This window comes from Triturus cristatus, chromosome 8 (genome assembly GCF_964204655.1).
Source record: "Triturus cristatus chromosome 8, aTriCri1.1, whole genome shotgun sequence".
In the NCBI taxonomy this organism is placed as follows: Eukaryota; Metazoa; Chordata; class Amphibia; order Caudata; family Salamandridae; genus Triturus; species Triturus cristatus.
Genome location: NC_140591.1, coordinates 316,391,654 through 316,411,573, shown reverse-complemented (window position 1 = coordinate 316,411,573; position 19,920 = coordinate 316,391,654). Strand labels below are relative to the sequence as shown.

The window sequence follows — 19,920 nt, the reverse complement described above, 5'->3', positions numbered from 1 at the left end:
GAACCATAACCTTGTTGTGATTAGCTTCTGTACTTGGGGAAGGTCGCTCCCAGTCTCAGTTATTGTGTTGCCGAGCAGATAAGGGCCTACTGGCTCTAAAGAGCCGATGACCTCCACTGGAGATGCTTTCATTTCTTAACTTCCAGGAAATAGAAGATGGCTCTCTGCTTAGTACATGCATTTTTCTGGTTGGTGTCAAAAGACCAAACCTTGTGATGATTGATGTAAAATGTAAGAATTAACATATGCATTCTGTTGCACACTTACTAAAATCTATCACACATTATAAATCACATTAATGCATATGTATGTATAATTCATGCAGTCGCTATCCAACTATAATAAAGTAAACATATGTTGTACATGTAGAATTAATGCTAAATGCACATATTTATAAATGAAAAATGTGCACGCAAGAATATATGAAAACCAATAAGGGGGTACCTGAGCAGAATACTCAAAGATCACGTCAGTTTGTGTTGCAAAGTGGCCTGAAAGTTTTTTTCTATTTTTTATCAAAGAAGATGAGACCCACTGTAGGTCCAGTATTACCCTCATTTACATCAACAGAAAAATGCTAAAGTCTTAACTACTGAAATGTAGGATTCCTGTGTTTTGGGACAAAGGGAGCAATTGGATTCTACAGTTATATATTTATTGTGAGCTTTAAAAAACAAGTTCACAAACCCCTCATCCACATTAGTTGGCATGTTTCAACGCAAGGGTTGTTACTTTAACCACAGCGAATGTGGGTGAGGGGTTTTTGCTCATGTTCCAGGAGTAGGATTTCAGTATGTGCTGATACAGGTTGGTCTGCCATTTAGGCTGGCTTTGGTGAAAGTCTCATCAGAGAATGCCTTCTTTTCTAGATGAACCTGCCTTGGCAAGGGCCACGTAGCACCCTACAACTGTACCCATCTCTTTAACAAACTGATCTCAAGGGGGAATTCTAGTGCAGCAAGTCTTGATTTGGACACAGCCAGTTCTGCTAATTTTGATTCTCTTTTAAGTTCTGGCTTTCTGCTGTGATTCGCTGTTGTTTTTTTCCCCGAAGCAGATTGCCCTGCGCCCAATCAGCTAACACCTCTGTTACTGTTTTGCCTGTCACTCCATCGTCCCCTTGCATATCCAAACTCCTGTCAAAGGGTCTTAGCCTGAAGTCTCTACTGGCATGCTTACCATGCCCTTCAGTCTTATGTTTTTCGGCTGCTGTTGAACTTGGCCATTTCTACAGGTTCATCCCCAAACTTTTTGCCTTCACCCTTCTGTTTCCTGCATCAGTTTTTATTGGCTTTTAGGTCTCTGTGCACTTTGCCACCTCTAACTAGTGCTTACGTGCTTGTGCTCCCTACTTTAAACTTGGTAAAATTGGCTTAAACCCAATTGACACATTTAATTTACTTGTAAGTCCCTAGTAAAGTGGTACTACATGTACCTCGGGCCTGTAAATTAAATACTACTAGTGGGCCTGCAGCACTTATTGTGCCATCCACTTAAGTAGCTATTTTAAACAAGCTTCCGGCATGCCATTGCAGGCTGTGTGTGCAGTCAGTTCAAACTGCCATTTAGACCTTTCAAAATAAACCTTTTGCCAGACCTAAACCTTCCTTTTTAATACAAATAAGTTGCCCCTAAGGGAGGCCCTAAATAGGCCATAGGGCAAGCTGCAGTGTATTTAGAAAGTTGGACATGTACTTTTATGTTTTACATGTCCTGGTTGTGAAAAACAATTACATTCATTCTTCATTACTGCAAGCCCTACCTCTCCCATAGGATAACATTGGGTTACCTTATTACATGTAATAAGTGGTAACTTTCAATGGGTAGCAGATAGGAATATCGAGTGTGGTGTCTAAAGAATTCTAATTTAAAACCCTCTTCAATTGTAAAGTTGGATTTTAAACTACAGGTCTGAAAACTGCACTTTTAGAAAATTTGAGTTTTCTTGTCCTAACCATTTGGTGCCTGCAGCCTGCTCCAGGGTCACATGACTAGGTGCAGCTGGCAGTTGATCTTTGTTAATTGCTCCCAGACAGTGAGACAAAGGAGAATAGGTGTTGGCAGGATGGGCCATCTCCGACTTGATGAGGGGGAGGAGCTGTCACCTACCACACTTTCACATCACAAAGACTCTGCCTGACCAGGCTCACAATGGTATTGACACTAGTCTTTTGTGACCACAGGAAAGCTGGGGCCAGGGCAGGGAGTCAGGAAATTCTAAACACCTCTGTGGGTGGAAACCTCCAGAACCTTCTCCTACTTCAAAGTGGGCACCAGTTATTAATAAAGGGGCCTCAGACTCAACTCTTCAGTACACCTCTGGGCCTGTAGGAGACTCAGAAGGATTTCTGTGCTGCTGCGCAAGAAGGACTGATACTCTGTGGACCTGCTACCTGAGTAAGAAGGCCTGAACCTGCATCTTGAACCCACAACCACCAGATTGACTTCAAAGGCTAGTTGGCTGGCCTCTTGATCAAAGCCACAGAGAATGAAAAGGTTCCAACCACCTTGAGCCCAGCACCAGGACTTTACTTGCTGTGAGTCCTGTGAGTGGTGCCACCCCAGTCCTGGACCCTTGGAAGTGGTACTTAAGTTGCTCTGCCAGCCTTGCTCTGGTCCTATGAGCAGAACTGATGCAGCGTGACACATCTCCTCGCAGTCGCTTCCGAACCGCCGCTGCATTACGCATCTCTGACGCAGGCCTTGTCCTCGCAAGCCCCTCGTCAACGGCATCGTTGAAGACAATACAGGAATCCGCATTGCAGCTTCGTAGGTTCCTCAAAACCCCAATTATGTGACACATCACCAACGCAGTGCCTCGCAACGCTCCTCAAATCGGGATTTATAGTACTGTGTTCAGCGGGCCTAACGTGGTCCCTGTATCTAGCCTAGTTTTATATAGCGCGAACTTGAACCGTAACGGGTATCATAGCGCTTTACATAGCACCAGTTACGTTACATTAGGACACACATTCATTTTTGTTAGGCACGGGGAGATTAAATGACTTGCCCAGAATCACAGGATGTTCAGCGTCACTGCCGAAACCAGCTCCCCAGATTCGAGGTCGACCGCCCTAGCCGTTAGGCCAACTCCTCTCCCCATCCCCAGTGGGCCTGAACTTATGACTTTGTCCCGGTCCCGCACGACCAGGCAATCACAGTTGCCGCTTTGTGCTTCTAGGCACTGTTTTCACTTAAATCTTTCACATTGCATATCGCCGCTTCTACTAATTGGATTTATGTTGTTTTGTTCTCAAATTATTTACCAAATCTAACTCTATTTTTCTAAATTGGTGTGGGATTTTTCTTGTGTTGTGTTTTCACTGCATTCTGTCCATCAATTGTTCTTTTTGCATTTGTCACCCCGAGTGGGACGGGTATGCCCGGACGTGGGTCCCATTCTCTCCATTCCACTGGAGTCAAGCTATCCTGGCTGATGAGGGGTGAAACCCTGAAAACGGTCCTAGGATGCTTTTTCTCAGTCCAGGGAGGACCTGGCTTGGCAGTTCGGGCTGAACTGTTCCCATTGGGCACAGGGTCAAGACTGATTTGCATATGGCTGGGTTCAAACTGGAATGGCATGGTGAGCAAAAACAATGGATTTAGGCTCAGATCTCTGTACTGGGGTGAATGTATGACATTGTTCTGCATTCTGTCCATCAATTATTATTTTTACATTTGTCACCCTTGTGGGACAGGTACGCACAGACATGGGTCCCGTGGTCTCCATGCCACTGGAGTCAAGCTATCCTGGCTGATGTGGGGTGAAACCCCCAAACTGGTCCTAGGATGCTTGTTTCCAGTCCAGGGAGGACCTGGCTTGGCAGTTTGGGCTGGACTGTTCCCATTGGGCACAGAGTCAAGACTGATTTGCATATGGCAGGGTTCAAACTGGAATGGCATGGTGAGCATAAAAAACGATGAATTTAGGCCCAGATCTCTGTATTGGGGTGAATGTTCTTTTTGCTTCATTACTTTTTGAAGTGCTGTATACATACTTTACTCATTGCCTCTAAGTTAAGCCTTGCTGCTTTGTGCCAAGCAACCAGAGGGTTAAGCACAGATTAATTTGGAGTTTGCTTCTGTTTCATCCTGACGGATTGTGGTTTCTACTTGAGTAGGGTTTCACCCCCCTCAACCAGTAACCCAATTTCCAACATCAGTTTTGAGTATTTGAACATAAATGTAGTCATACAGTCATTTATCTCTAGGGTGATGTTACTTTCCCCACATATGTTGGTCCTAGAACATTCTGTTTTGAATGGTTACAAGATCTCCCAGTCGAAGAGTGGATTAATTAAGTTTGCAAAGTATTGCTTTATTCTGTTTAAGTGAATCCCTTACTTATAAGTAAAAATGCAAGATCACCTCAGGAACAAATACAGCAAATCCCTTTACCACTTCCTCCGATGCATTTTGTATGTGGACGAGGACACTGTGAATCTGAGTACCACCTATACATCTTTCTACTCTGCTCTTAATGTGCCATTGAAACTCCTTGTTGACTCATTACACCCACTAACAGACCTGGAACCCTCTTAACACTCTAGGCCAATACTCTGTTGTAGTGCAGTTAACTCTGTCCTTCCTCTCTTGAAATGGGGGTGGGTGGCAGGAGGGTTAGACAAATCCTTTACCAACATCTATAAACTCTTGGAGCCGCACAGTCAGTACAGGCTGCAGTGCTTTATAATGTAGTGAATGCTAATTCACGAGCAACAATCACTAGATTTGTGGAATTCATTTTCCTGCTTCATACAGCCTTAGCAGAGCTTAAATGATCCCAGTACACCAGGACACCTATCCCCATAAGCATTGATGTCGGGTACACTGAAGATGTGCGTCTCTAATTGTATAATGCCTACCTCTTGAGTTACTGCATTTAATCGGTTTATCACGCTCTCATTTATACATGATCACGTCTGCTGCATTTGTGGCCAGCTATGGTCGACGGACTGACGCTTCTGGACATCCCTCTATCTCTGGGTTCATGATACGTGCTTGCAACTGCCCATTTGACCTAGAACGGTGGGTCTGGTTCCCTGAGAAAAATCTTTCACCAAAACTTGTCTCTCTGCCTACCAAATCATCTAGTTTATGTGATGCCCATGTGCATTCTATCAGGGTAAATATATCCACTGATAGTGTTGTTGATCTACGCAAGCAGTATAGAAAATCACTACCTGACCTTTATCTTTGCTCATGGTAAAACGTCTTTGCTATGACCAGACCTAAAAACAAGGCTGGCTCCGGCACCAACTATGAGGACAGGAGTTAGAAGAAATAGGCACATCATGTGCCACAGTGAAGCTGCACATCCCAAAGTACAGCCTCGAACCGTGGACATGCTGCAAGCTTGTGCCCAGTTACAGACCTACTTACCCGTGTTCTCTTCTTGGCCATACCAGAGTCTTAAAGACGGCAGAAACAACTCTTGACTCTTTGTACCTCCCCATATTATAACCCTATGTTCTCTGAGAAGAAATCTCAATGAGTCTTTTTATAGTGTAACCTATGGTTCACTAATGAAATTCACATTCTGACCATTAATTGGACAATGTTGGGGTCATAAGAGCAGTAACGCTGACGAAAGAGCGACCACTGCACTTGTGGAATCCAAGCACACCCATTAAAGATGCCCACTTAGACTAGTATCCTGAGTGGGGAAGGGAGAAGGCAGGGGTGAGGTCCAGAAGAAAAGGAAACTAGGTGACCTTCTAGCTACAGGGCTCACTGTATGGAATACTGAAAGCTTTCTTTAAATACTATCAGGCTCCAAGCCAAGATTTGTAGTATCTGAGTGGACTCATTTCTCCGGCAGATCCTCTCCAGTTTTGTCGAACCAGAAGTTCAAAACGAGCACACCACCTGTTGGAAAGAAGGACAAAGCTAGAAGAGACATTGTTAAAAAAAAATAATAAAAATAGGTTACAGAGAAACACAGTTAGAAAAAGTATTTAGTATGAACTACAGGGTGTAGACACTAAGCTTTTTAATGTTTGAAATAAAAATGATTCGGTGTCAAGACGTTTACAAAAGAGGCGCTGAAAAGTGCCACCCGGTAGAAGGACGAATAACTCCCAATCCATCAGTGAAATACTGTGGAGAAAGAAATACTGTATTGGGCTCATCAGAACTGTGAATAGAGATTTATTCAATCAGTGGCAGAACAGGTCTCGCCCCAAGCCCCTTTCGGTAATCGTCTTGTTCATGATAAAATGTTTTGCCAGACATAGAATGGACTTAAATGTTAGCAGAGCAGCAAAGAAAGATGTAGTAGAATAACAAGATTTTGTACTTCAAGAACGAATTGTGTAAAGATTATCTTGTATGTTGTGTTAAGGGACCTTTTCCTGCCTTGATGGAAGTTGTCATCTATTTTTTGTGAAAGTTTTACTTTTCTGCTAACTTGTCCTAAAGAAAAAGCATAATGTGAAACTCTGGTCTTGCCACAGAATCAAATTTTCTCTTGAGCAAAATAGGGTGACCCTTTGGATTCCCACGTGTACTTGTATATTTGTCATTATTGTTTAAATGAGTTTTAAGGAATGTTGCAGAAAATTGTACTCCTGCTACTAGAATATGCGAAGATATGGAACTCCTGCCTTTTCTCCGATTTCAGAGGCAGTCTTTGGTTAGTGTACATTGTTCATGGTGGATCCTAATGCTCCAGTGCCTCAGGTGTATGTATATATATATATATATATATCAAAATTAGATTAAGAAAATACACCCACGATGAAGAGGGAAAATCATTGTTGCAAGCAGAAAGCACAAAGCACTGATACCTTTCAAATGAATTATAACAGATTTCTAAATAGTTTAGGTAAACAGGAAACTTAGGCCAGAAGATGGAAATTGAAGGAGAAGTCTAGATGGAAATACACAGTAAAAGTGTAGAAGGTAGCAATAGTCAACTTGGGATGGTGTTGTATTTAAAAACTTTACAAGCACAGGAAATCAGGCGCACAGCTGGAAACAGTAGTTACTGCAGAAGTGACTCCTCCAAACTCCCCACCACGCACAGGGAAGAAACACACACCAGCAAACACCACAAATCCAAGAAACCCCTGCCAAAAATAGGCATCTAAGGAGAGCAACACAACGAAAATTCTAAACTGCACCTGATTGCATAGACTCACTCTGCAGGAACTGTGGACACAGTGCAATACTTCAGCTGCAGGTTTGGGAGCACAGGAGAGATTCCCATCTGAAGATGGTGCCGGGGCTCAGCTAAAATCCAGAGTAGTGCTAGGAAGCTGCCAAAGACATCGCATTCGGTCACTGCAACACACCCTTGGTTTCCAGAAACAGGTGCCGTGGACGGATAGTGAGACCAATGACCATCAGCCACATACCCATGCTCCATCGCTCATTAGGTGACAAAAACCGCTTCTCCTCCTCAATAAATCCATCTGACCCATCATACGACAGCCAGCAAACACCTTCTTGTTCTTAGGCTATTATTGCACTCCATTTGGATAAGGAAGTTGCTCCCTCTCTATTTTTGACTCTGTAAGGATAGCGTGGGCGAGCGGACAAGACTTACTTCAGGAATGTTGGAGTTCAGAAACTGTCGGACACAAGTGAATGCAATCTTACTAATAGCAGCAAGAGTGAAATATGTAAAATACATAGTTTTTATTCATGTGTTTGAAAATAGGTGGTTAAAACATGTAAGCAAAGAAATAAGGATCAAGCATATTTGAGGCTGTTATATGCAGGAAAGTGCACTAGAACATATAACATAGACCCCATGGCGAGTCTCATCTCGTTGGAGAAAGATTCAGGGTTCCTTAGAATTGTTCATGAACTGTTGAGTTGCCTTGGGATATGTTCAGTCTAGTCAATCTGTAGGTCGATGTGGCAGATAGGATTCCATCATTCATGAAACATGCGATGATACTTCTGCATGCTGCCCCACTTGTACAGCAGCCATTGCTTCTATTCTGTGTGACTACGTGAGTTGATCAAAAATGACTGGGAGTTCAACAAAGTAGTCCAAAAACCAAAATTCTCACTTCTCAAAATGACAATAGATTCCCCCGCCAAGTCAATGGTGATGGTTTATTGTGCCTGCATAGCAGTAATCATCTACATCCATAAAACATGGCTGTTATGGGCTGTATTACACAAAGTGCCCCGGGCGCAAAATGTGTTTTCACCTGCACTATATTACAGACAGAGGCATAGTGGCAAAGAAACTGTCGAGAAGCGCACTGATTGGGTATCACATAGTAGGTGGCATAAAGTCAGTCACACCTAATAATGACTCTGAAATGGGGGCACCAAGGTTGCAGGGCCCACGGTGGCATCCCGTTCAGACTGGTTCAGTCACTCACTGTACACACGTCCGGAGGCTTGCTGCCATTTCTTACCAATGAGGCTGGGTCCCCCTCCAGCTTAAAACGATCCCTCTGCCACTGATGCACTCTCCCATACAGGCATGAATCATGGGAGTTTGAGCCTGCTCTGGCGAAAGCACCTTTTCACTGTAATTTTACTCGCGCTAGCTGTCTGTTTCAGATGTACCCAGTTTGTCGTGAGTCCCCTATAGAACCGACTGTAGTTTTCCCCTATGTTAGCCTAACTGCACATATTGTAGGCTGCTTTTACTTTGCACACGATACGAAGTAACACGTTTGTATTTGTCACACTATTATTTTAGAAATAGGCTGCACTTGTCTTGTATTCAGCTCTTCTGCTGGGATTTAGTTTGAACATTTCGTACAAGGCCAAACAACATTGTGCCTTGTTTTTCTCTGTGGTCGGACACTAACACCCAGACATAATAGAGAGACCCAGCTGCTATTTCCGAGCATAGCATTTCTTTTTTTTTTTTGTTAACAATTTTTATTAGAAAAAAAAAGAAAAGGTACAAGGCAATGATAAAACAATAGTCGGGTCTGCAATACAATGACACATATTACAGTACAGAGATAAATCGGTAAGCACCATATACTTCCCAAAGATGAACCAGGGTGACAGTGTCTTGCCTGTTCAGTAGGCATCTAGTACTAAGGGATAGAAGCATACAAACAGCAAGTATATCAGGTTGCTTCTTGTAATTGGGTCAGTAACTACATGAGTTAGGGCATAGTCGTCACATCACTCACAAGCTCATCCACATTGCAGTTCAATTGAAGGGGATACACATATATTACCTCTGTATTTGTTCCGCTTTCCCCACTTATGGTCCCATTTCTTGGGGCACCCTCTATGTTTAAACACATCCTTTTCGGCAATCATTGCCCTATCCATATCAATACCCCAATCTCGCAAACACGGGGCCGTCCCTACCCCCCATTTCTGCGCAATGTTGCGTTTTGTGATGGCCTATCCCATTGAGGCCCATGTTTGCTCAATCTGCGAGAGGTCAGTGGCCTCCCACACATTAAGGAGGCACAGCTGGGGGGAGGCCTTCAAGGTCTTGCTGCACGCCCTCTCCATCTATTTTGTGACCTTATCCCAGTATTGCCCCATTATTGGACAGTCCCATAGGATATGGAAGAAGGTGCCTGTCTGGTTGCAATTTCGTAAGCATAAGGAATCGGGCCTCCTACCCAGCTTAAATAGAAGCTTTGCATCAAAATACACACAATGGAGGATTTTTAGTTGGACTAAGCGCAGTCTCATAGGGATAGGCACTTCTCTAGGAGAAGCCAGTGCGTCATGCTAGTCCTCATCATCCATGCTCCCCAGGTCCGACTCCCAGCCCTGCCGCAGGCGTTGCATAGAATCAGGCTGATTATTCAACAGTTTTTTATAGGTAAGGGATGCGGCTTTTGTGGGCATAGGGTCAAGTATCGATCTGTCCTCCAGTGGAGAAGACGCAGGCGGGGGAGCTCCTTGGGCATGGCAGCTCAGATAGCATGGCTGATCTGGTGGTACCTGAAGGTCTCGGTGGGCACTATTTGATACCTGGCCTGTAGGTTGGCAAAAGTGGCCAATTTCCTCTTCACCCACATGTCCCCCACCGTTGAGATGCCTATCATATCCCACCTGTCAAAGCCAGGGCATTTACTAAGCTGACCCAACATATCTGGTTCCCAGAGTGCATAGCTTGAGTAAGTCGGTTGTGCCATCCCCATTTCTTAGTGATTCCGTGCCAGACCTCCACTGTGCGTGAGGTGGGCCCCGTGAGGCGAAGCTTATGGGGGTTTGTGTAGAGTGCTCTATAGTATCCTCCCCGTCCCAAAAGCCAGCGGTCTGTGCGAAAGTTTGGATCGTAGTACTCCCCATGTACCCATCTATTAACCGCAACTAGTTGCGATGCTTGGTAATAGAGCCGGATATCAGGCAATGCAATACCTCCATCATACCCTCCCATGGTAAGTTTGTTCATGGCTATGAGCGGTGCCTGTTTCTCCCATAGCAGTCCTCATACTATGCTGTCAATACTGGCAAAATAGGCGTCGGGATCACATTGGGGGTATTTTGCAGTGCATATAGTAAGCGCGGTAGTGCAAGCACCTTAAAGAGTTCCGCCCGCCCGCCCCAGAAGAGTCAGAGGGAGAGATCGCCAATGTCTAGGGTCCGATTTCAGATGGGTCAGGGGCCCCAGCATATTGGATTCATAGAATAAAGTCGGGTGCAGGGTAATGAAGATGCCGAGGTACTTAAAGCCCTGAGATGCCACAGGTAAGTTGTAGCCACTGAGGCTGAGTGGCGGTTCCCCCACAACACATATAACTGGGACTTATCCCAATTGATCGTATACCCGAGTGGGCACCAAATATATGGAATATATGGAGCACTCTATGTAGGGACCGTGAGGGCGAGGCCAAGTAGAGGAGGATGTCATCCGTGTAGAGCGAAATGCGATCTTCGTGATCCTCAGTCCACTTAAGTCCGCTTATCTCCGGGTCACCCCTGATCCAGACAGCCAGCGGCTCCAATACAAGGGCAAAGAGTAGGGGCGACAGAGGGCACCCCTGTCTCGTGCCCCTCTGAAAAGGGAAACTACTGGAGACATGGTTATTAACAGTTACATGCGCAGTCGGTTGGGTGTAAAGTAGCTGAATCCATCTGATAAAATTGGGTCCAAAGCCCATCCGAGCCAGAACTGCAAAGAGAAAATCCCACTCAATGGTGTCAAACGCCATGGTGGCCTCCAATGACAGCAGGATCGCATCTTCCCTGATAGTGCCTAGTCTGCCGAGGACCCCATTCAACCGCCGCAGGTTCAAGGATGTGTTCCTTCCTGGCATAAACCCGGATTGATCCGGATGCACCAACTCAGTGATATGGGGGATAAGTCTGTTGGCCAATAATTTTCGCTTCTGGGGACATGAGGGATATAGGGCGATAGGATTTACAGTCATCCGCTGGCTTGCCTGGTTTATGTATTACCACAATTGAGGCTGTCCTAACATCAGTTAGAAGGATACCTAGATCAAAACTTTCGGTGTACATGCGCAATAAGTGGGGAGAGAGCTTAGAAGCCATTGGTTTAAAGAGTTCAATTGAGAGCTCGTTGGGTCCCATAGCTTTACCTGATCATACGTCCTGAATAGCTTTTTGAATTTCAGTCTCTGTAATGTCATTCTCTAGGGAGTCACTGTCCTGCGTGTATATGCGAGCAACTTTGATAGTAGACAGGAGGTCTGCAGCCATAAGGGCCTGGGACGTCTCTGCAGTAGTATATACTGATGGAAGTAAGAGGTGAATGTTTCGGCAATCTGCTGAGGGTCAGTGAGAAGCACACCGTCAGCCCCAGATATTGAGTGGACCCACACGGATGCCAGCTCCCTTATTTCTAGCCAGGCCAGGAGTTTACCCGTGCGCTCGCCATGCTCTTAAATCTTGTGACAGGTAGCAAGATAGCGCGTCTTGGCAGCCTCCGTCAGTAGCTGCCGGTAGTCCAGACCATATTTAGTGCGTGCTGTGCGCCCGAATCAGGAGCACACGCAAGGGCTTTTTCCTTGACCAGGATTTCCTCTTCCAACTCCACTACTCGTTTGGAGAGTTTTCTCCTATGCCCCATCATCAATGATGAGGCTCGACCCTTAATGACCGTGCCAAACACCCCCCACAATACACAGGCGGAAGTGACCGACCCCACATTTTTTGTGAAATAGTAGTCAGTGTCTATAAGCAATGTTTTACTAATGTGGGGGACTTTAAGCGCCCAAGGATTGATAGAGAGGGTAGTACAGCACCTGGTCTGCCCCAAGGTTAAAGTCGTGAGAATGGGGGAGTGGTCAGAGATTTCCCGCGCAAGGCACCGGGACTCAGAAAAAACATGAATATCTTGGGCGCGTGTGAACATGTGGTCAATACGGGATTGACTATTGTGGACCCCAGATTGAAATGTGAATTGTATGGTGGTCGGGTTAAGCCATCTCCAGATATCCACCAAGCCCATGGCGGGCGAAAACTCATTCAGTTGGTATCCCTGGGGAAGGGTCCCTGCGGGGTGGGAGGTGATCCCTAGCGCCATCAAATGTCAAATTGGAGTCACCCCCCAGCACTAGTATATCCAACGGCAAGTCAAGTATGAGCGTTTCTATGTCTCGCAACACAGGACGCTGTAATCCAGGAGAGACACATGGATATGACATTGAGAATCTGTCCCTCCCAGGTGCCAGATAATGCTACATATCTACCCTGCGCATCCGTCCAAGTCTTGTGGATCATGTATGGACAGCCCCTGCGGAGGGGTACTCCCGCTCCCTCCAACCGCCCCCCGCGAACCGACCTATTCTGTGCCCCACAGGAGTTCCCAACCAAGTGCGTCTCTTGGAGTAGGACGATATCCGGCGCCTGTCGCTTTAGGTATTGCAGTACTATTCCCCGCTTAATCTTGTCACCCAGGCCATTAACATTCCACGTCAGGAGTTTAAGAACTGAGTGTGGAGCCATATGGGTGATATGTTTGGATGACAAATTGTCGGAACTCAGAGGGTGAGGTCAGGATTGTGGCACCGGCGCAGCTGAGGTGGGGGAACCTGCCGTACGTCAATAAGACGGATCGGGGTCCAGTCGCTTCAACGAGTGGACACATGTACTGATCTCTAAGTATCCCCAACACTCCCCATTGTAATGCCTCGGTATTCTGGCGGTGAGCATAATTTGTCGCAGTCAAAGTGAATAGGTGCATAGGACAATTGGACCCATTGATGAAAAGGAAAACAAAGAATAGCTTTGCACAAGTACAGTAAACGAAACACCAAAGACAACCAAATCCCCCCTCCCCCTGAAACTCAACATCCACCCCCCACCCTGCCTCCCTGCACAATGGGTAAAAAACCACCCGCCACCCCCAACTTGCAGAGTGCCTGTTGCGCTCCCTCAACAGTGTCTGGTACGTGAACAACCCCACTCCCTGGGGCAACGGTTCATGAAGACAGGATCAGCCCCGGCAGATAATCCCATAACCTAGTATGTGAACACAATGAATAACTTGTTGCAGTAGCTAAGAGATAGCATTATCTAGTACACTGAAAACCAAGAACAAGACGGAATTGAATCAGCATGAGCCCTGATCCATTGGAATCCATGCAAAAGGTGAGGCACCCTAAATATGAAAGCCGTTACCAGATGCATGCTCAGGAAGTCAATGACTCAGGGGACAATCACTTAGTCACTTATACTTGCCGATCTTCAATGTTCATCCCTTCGGGCTCTGTGCCACTAAGTCCCTGTTGGGTGGGGACCCCTGCCGCTGGTGTCGGTTGCTAGAATTGCCAGCGTCGCCCGCAGGTTTGTGGGGATGCTTACCAACTGTTCGCCAGCCATCAAGCCAGTCCCAAGCGTCCTCGGGCCTTGTGAAGAACCATAGTTTACCCTCTGACTCGATCCGCAGCTTTGCTGGGAACAGCATACGTATTTGATTACTTGGTCCCTTAGCGCACGCTTCATGTTCTAGAAGCTGCGCTGCTGTTTCTGGACCCTCAGGGTGAAGTCAGGGAAAAAAGTGACTTTACTGTTGTCGATCATCAACAGAGGGGCCGCCCTCACCATCTGGAGAATGGCATCTCTATCTCGAAAATTAAAAACCCTTGCGAGAAGAAGTCGGGGTGGCGCTCCTGATTTTGGGCTGCTCCCTGGTACACGATGCGCTCGTTCAATTGAGAAGCATTTGGAGAGGCCCCTTGGCTGAAGCTGTTGGAGGACCAATTCCTCGACAAAGAGGTCAGAAGCTTGACCCTCAGCCTGTTCCGGAACCCCTAAGATTCGTATGTTATTGCATCTCATGCGGCCTTCGTAATCGTCCAGCTGTAGTGCGAGTGCCTCCTGTGTAGTTTGAAGTGCAGTCATTTGACGCTTCAGAAGATCCATATCACTCATCTGTTCCCTGGTTGTATTTTCAACGGCGCTGACGCGATCAGACATCTTCCGCATATCCGCCCTGATCAAAGAAACCTCCATAGCGACAGTATCAATGCAGGTTTCAAGTGAAGTACACACAGAGTTTATGGCAGTTAAAATGTCCTGCAAAGTGGGATCCGGTTGCTCGCCATGCGATTTGGAGTTAGTGTGTTCCCCATCCTGGCCCTTTTGCCACGCAAATTTGTCCAGCTTCGCCTGCACCGCGTTGCAGCCACTGCGGCCGGTTTCCATGATGTCGCAGGTGGGTGTGAGGTGTACAAAGGAAGTTGAGCCACGCCAGCTACTCACCACCGCCTGCAGTGGGTCTCGCCCACACCAGCTTGTCGGCTTTTACCAGCAGCGCCCAGACCTCAGAGCACAAGGATGTCCTACTAGCACCTCACAAGTAGTGCAGTGGCCCTGTGTAACCTTCAGGGATAGAAAGGATGCAACCGCGGTCCGCAAGGGGCAGGCTAAGCCCTGTCACCACCACCGGAGCCCAGGAGCGGTCTGGGCCCGCATATCGTTCTCAGCACTGGGGCAGCCAAGGGCCCGCAAGCTCAGGTCATAGACCACCCCTGCAGTCCAAGGCGCAGAGTTCATGCATAGGGTGCCGCACCCGCAAGATCTGTTGTGCCGTCGCTGGGCCAAAGTACACCCGGGGCCTCACTGCTGGATACACAGTTTCACCAAGACACCGCAGCATCCTCCGGGAGGCCCAAGGAGGACAAAGGGCATGGCGCGGACGGCTACTCTCCCGGCCCCCAGGCAGTCTAGCGGGTAGCAAGAAGACAAGATGCGGGGCGGCGCACACACAACCAACGCCGTCGACACCGAGCCCTCAGCTCGGCTCCCCTACCTCAGGCGCCGTCCCATCCACCAGTAGGCCACAGCCGCGGCGTTGATTAGCGCTTTTGCCTGGGGGTCCGGCGGGGTGCCTCCCGTGCCACCAGGGCCGCCGAGGAACAGTTTGTGTGCCCCACCCGGTTCACAGCTGGTGCAGTGTAAGGCGCCGACTCAAGCGCAGGTCAATCCGGCCCCTCGCCAGTCCGGGGCTCACAGCGCTTGGGCACGTAGGCCGCAAAGTCTCCGTGGGAAGCAGCAATGTCCGCAACTCTGGAGCAATCTGGCCCCCACACAGGAGAGCAGTTGTGGGGGCGGCGCATTCACCGTCAGCACCGCTGATGCTGGTATTGCGGCACGGCTACTTCGGCGTAAGGGCTGGCTCTTCAATAAGGCTGCAGCTGCGGCGTAGAGTTGAGCACACTCCCCAGGGATCAGCAGAGCACTCCCAGAGCCGCCAGAGCAGCCAGAACACCCAGGAAGCGATTTCTTTGTGGGGCGCCTTCGATCTAGGTCGCCTCTCGCCCAGCTGCAGGGCACAACGTCAGGACCAGGTAGGCACACTCACCGGCAAGTCCGGCCGGGGCACAATGTTTTATATCGGATTAATCGGAAGTGGCGCAGCGGAACTCGGCTACCGTGTGGCCATTCCCTTCTGTAGTTGGCCACGCCCCCGAGCATAGCATTTCTTAACGTATAAGCCGAGACTTGCTGTTTTGTAAATGGAGAGGAGAATTTCTAGCAGAGGAAAGGTCCCGGGACGAGCTCACCAGCTCTGCGCAATATGAGATGCAGACCAGCTAACGTCAAATGCCAGGTTATGGGGCCCAGTACCAATCCCAAAGATAGTTCCAATAAATATTGCAAACTGTTCTCATTTCTTTTTTCTGTTTATTGTGGGCATGAGTGAAAGAACGTAAGGTGATGATCCAGTAACGGTTCCCTGAGGGGGCTAGAGTGTTGTGTTCTGAGGTGCAAACTTGCCTGTTACTCTTGGAAGATTAGGAGGGCAGGTAAGCCGCTATGAGCAAAGTCAGATTTGGGCCCATAAGTACTGATGTGGTATAGTGACAGTCCCCTACTTACTCGCATTCTGTGATCCCAGGCATATTTCTGTTCCTATACAGAATCCCTGCAACGAGTCCAGGGTGGTCCAAAGTGCAAATCGAAACAGTGTGCCAAATGTGTAATTCAGCATCAGCTGTTTAATGAATGTGCCCAGAAATGGTATACAGTTCAGGGTGGACCCGTTGTGGTTTGATATAGTCTCAAAATCTCAATTGAATGCAGGGCGACCACTAGGGCTAGAGCTGGGCTAGCACTCAAAGTGAATTTCCTAGCAATACAAGAACTTCACAGTGCATATCGGGAAACTAGGTCCTCACTCAAGACTTTCAGTTTTTCACGGCAGCCACAGGAGTGGGGATGCACTGTACCGGACTGGGTAACACAGGATAAGATTTAAGGAGTACCCTTGACTTCAGTTTGCATTAACTTTTCAACCACAAGAACTTTTAGGAAAATTTCAATGACTGCAGAATTTAGGTTGACCAGCCTCCTTCACCTGGACACTAGTGGATGAAGTAAATCCTCCTAATTCCTCTTGGGCTGGAGGCAATCATTGTGTGGGACAGCAATAGTTCAGGTTTTTAACATTCAGTCGTAAAATGTTTTTTGCAAATCCTCTTCCTCTTTGTGGTCTGAAAGTACTTGGATAATTCTGGCTGTTTAAGCTCATGGCGTCTGTGTGGTTATTTCTTTTGAGATAAACACCGCAGAGTTGGGGCTTACTTTTGTTTCTTCTTGCATTGGAGCACAGGTTCACACCGCAGCAGGCAACACAACTTCTTCTCAGCAGCAAAGTTTGCTTCCTATCCCAAAATTACATACTTTTGTCATAAATCTCATGTTTGTAGAGAATTATCAGCTCTACTCTCATGGGGCGGGGAGAATAATCGGGTCATGTAGAGGAGGAGATGCTAGCAGGATGCAGATGTGTATTACCTCATTCCACCAAATATCTGTGGGCCCCCCGAATTCATGTCCCAGTACAAGCAGGATGCAGTTTGTCACATCTACCAAGTAGATTTAACCTGAAGTGGAACCAGCATTCTGTGCAAATGCTCCCTGAGTCCTCCATACCACACTCCTACCTTCCTTATGGTCAAACACAACTAAGAGGACATACCACCAGCACAGAACACTGTATAGCCATCATTGGTGGGACGTAAGGACCCCAAGTTGTGCAAAGAACAGGAGCCACCACCAAACCCGGGGTTTAAGTAAAAATGCCTGTGCACGAGGACATATAGTTGGCGCCTACCAACTGGCCGTCTCCACACGGCGTTTTTTAAAAGGAACAGGTATTATGCAACCCATTGGATGTAGGTGGGAGCTTAAATATTTGGTGCAACTCTTACTCAGCAGAGCATGGTGCTCTACTGGCAAACTTCATGAAATATTGTGAATCCGTTCCATTGTACTCGGACTGTTGAGTGCCTGCGGCTGGGAGGTAACGCAGGACAGGCAAATGCCAACAAGGACGGGATTGGCACAACTTCCCCGGCCATGCAGGAAACTTTGCCCATTCAGCTGTGAATTGAAAGATTGGAACGAGACATAATAAACCTTAAGAGTGATTGAGGAGGTAGGAGCTCCCATTTAAGGCAGGTGGCGTTTGAATGTGGGGACATGTGTGGCTTTCTGCCAACTCCCAGAAGTCTGCAGAGCTAGTGTCTGTCATTCCTGGAGTCGGGAGGCGCCCTGTTCGCTGCTCAACCAGTTCACATTTGTCTTTAACATATTCCAAGTTCTGAACAAACGTCACAATTTTGCTAGTTTCACACATATCGCAGGTTTGGTTTTGCATATAGATTAAGAGATTAATTCTCCACCCATTCATTAAACATGTATGAGATTCAAAAATACCCTTTCATATTGTCTCATGATGTCTAGTGTTGCTTTGTAGCAGGTTCGACATCAATCTCAGACTAGAACCAATCATTAATTTAATATAAACTTCAAAGCAATACTGAAGGCATTAAGCAGCAAATCAAACGCCCAGTCTGCTTAATTTCATCCTATGGGCTGTATGGCAGAATTGTGTAATACCTAAAGTAGTGTTGGGGTGCAGCAGGTGTGTAGTTGCATAGTGTGATAAAAGAAGTGAGGTGGATTCACCTGTACTTACAAACCGGCTGGATGTGGAACTCATATTAAACTGGCTTTTTTGAAAGAAAAATGAGCGGAACAATGCCAGAAACCTACAATGTCTAACTAAATTAAGGCTATGAAGGCAAATTGATTTGAATGTTATTTAATGAAATGATTTTGTTTCCTGCTTCGCGGGTAAGCTGGCTTTGTTTATAAAGGGTGTTTCACACTGTTTTATGAGCTGCCTGATCCAGCTGTGCAAATATTATTCTATACTTTTTGATGGTGATTTATTGTGAAACAGCCGGCCACAGTTCTGGGAGCACTTTCTTGCCCGATTGTACGTTGCGAAACAAAATGTGATTGTATTTTAGAGTGCAGAGCATTCAGATTCTTTGAAAACCACACGTCCTTTGAATTGAAAATATGTTGAAGTTGTCCAACTAATTTTGTACGTATTTCTTTCTTAGGGACCAGATGTGCTACAGATTTCGCTGAAGTTCCTTCTATATTAATGGAGTACTTTGCCAGTGACTACCGAGTAGTTAACCAGTTTGCAAGGCATTATGAAACTGGTCAGGTATGGATCAATTGCTTTAAGTGTGTGTGAAATTATAATTTTGTTCTATGCGTTTACCACTTCAAAGGCTGCTTGTTACCTTTAAAAGAGGGATGCTGCGGGACCCCTAATATGGCGGTCTCGAACCCTTATATGGGTGCAGTATTAGCCCCGGGGAGCTGAATGTGGGCCAAGCCTGTCTGGAACTCTGGGAGTAATAGTTACGGCTGGGGGAATCTGATTTGGCACCTGAAAATATAAATACCATTGGACAACTCCAAGAGGAGATCGGCCACTGATAAATACCCACAGTCCTGCTCGAAGGTGACGGCAACCTGCATTTTCCTAGATGGCACCCACTGCATGATGAAAGCGAACATCAGGGGAGCGTACTTTACCCGAGTTGGATACAGAAAGTGTTTTTGTGGCCCTGAGACCTTTTTCTGTACAATAGATGTTAGGGCCACAGCTGCTCACAGCAGAGCGGAGGGAGCTGGTGAGGACTGTCCACCGATTCCTGCCACACATATGACCTTGGAATGATGGTGGCAGGCACTGAAAGTCGGCAGGCTGGTGTAGCTGTTGCCACGAAGTAGCCGTTGCCAAAGATAATCTCATACCATACCCCGAAGGCTTGATGGATGGTCTGCACTTATGGCGAACACAAAAGGCCTTATCCCTGATCAGCATTATGGTCAACTGTGATTTTCAAGGCAGGAAGACTCCTAGAGAGGCCAAAGATCTGGAAGGTTTCATTGAATTGCTCACCATTTAACAATAATCACCAAAAACACCACTCATTTCTGTACTGCAGTTTGCTGCATGCATGAAAAGAGAGAGACTTTGAGGAATGATGGTGGCCATGATCCACTGACTGGCATGAGTGGTTGATGGGTGTTCACTGGTGCTATTTGGATAGGGTGCAGCTCACCACTCTTCATGTCTCACAAATCTCCTCACTAAAAAATGAGGTGTTCGGTGCTAGTGGTGCCGTAGGAAGGTGTTTGCCCTTCAATGATATGGAGTTTCAATGAACATAATATGTCTATTTG

The 19,920-nt window shown here is 46.7% G+C and overlaps 1 protein-coding gene across 1 annotated transcript in view; it reads left to right on the top strand.

Moving 5' to 3' along the window:
• The window catches only part of MIPEP (mitochondrial intermediate peptidase), a 596,799-nt gene that overhangs the window by 260,790 nt on the left and 316,089 nt on the right, over positions 1–19,920 (top strand). The window contains exon 14 of the mRNA XM_085621596.1: positions 18,780–18,889. Within this exon, the coding sequence (XP_085477722.1) occupies positions 18,780–18,889 (110 nt within the window). The remainder of the gene's footprint in view (positions 1–18,779; positions 18,890–19,920) is intronic.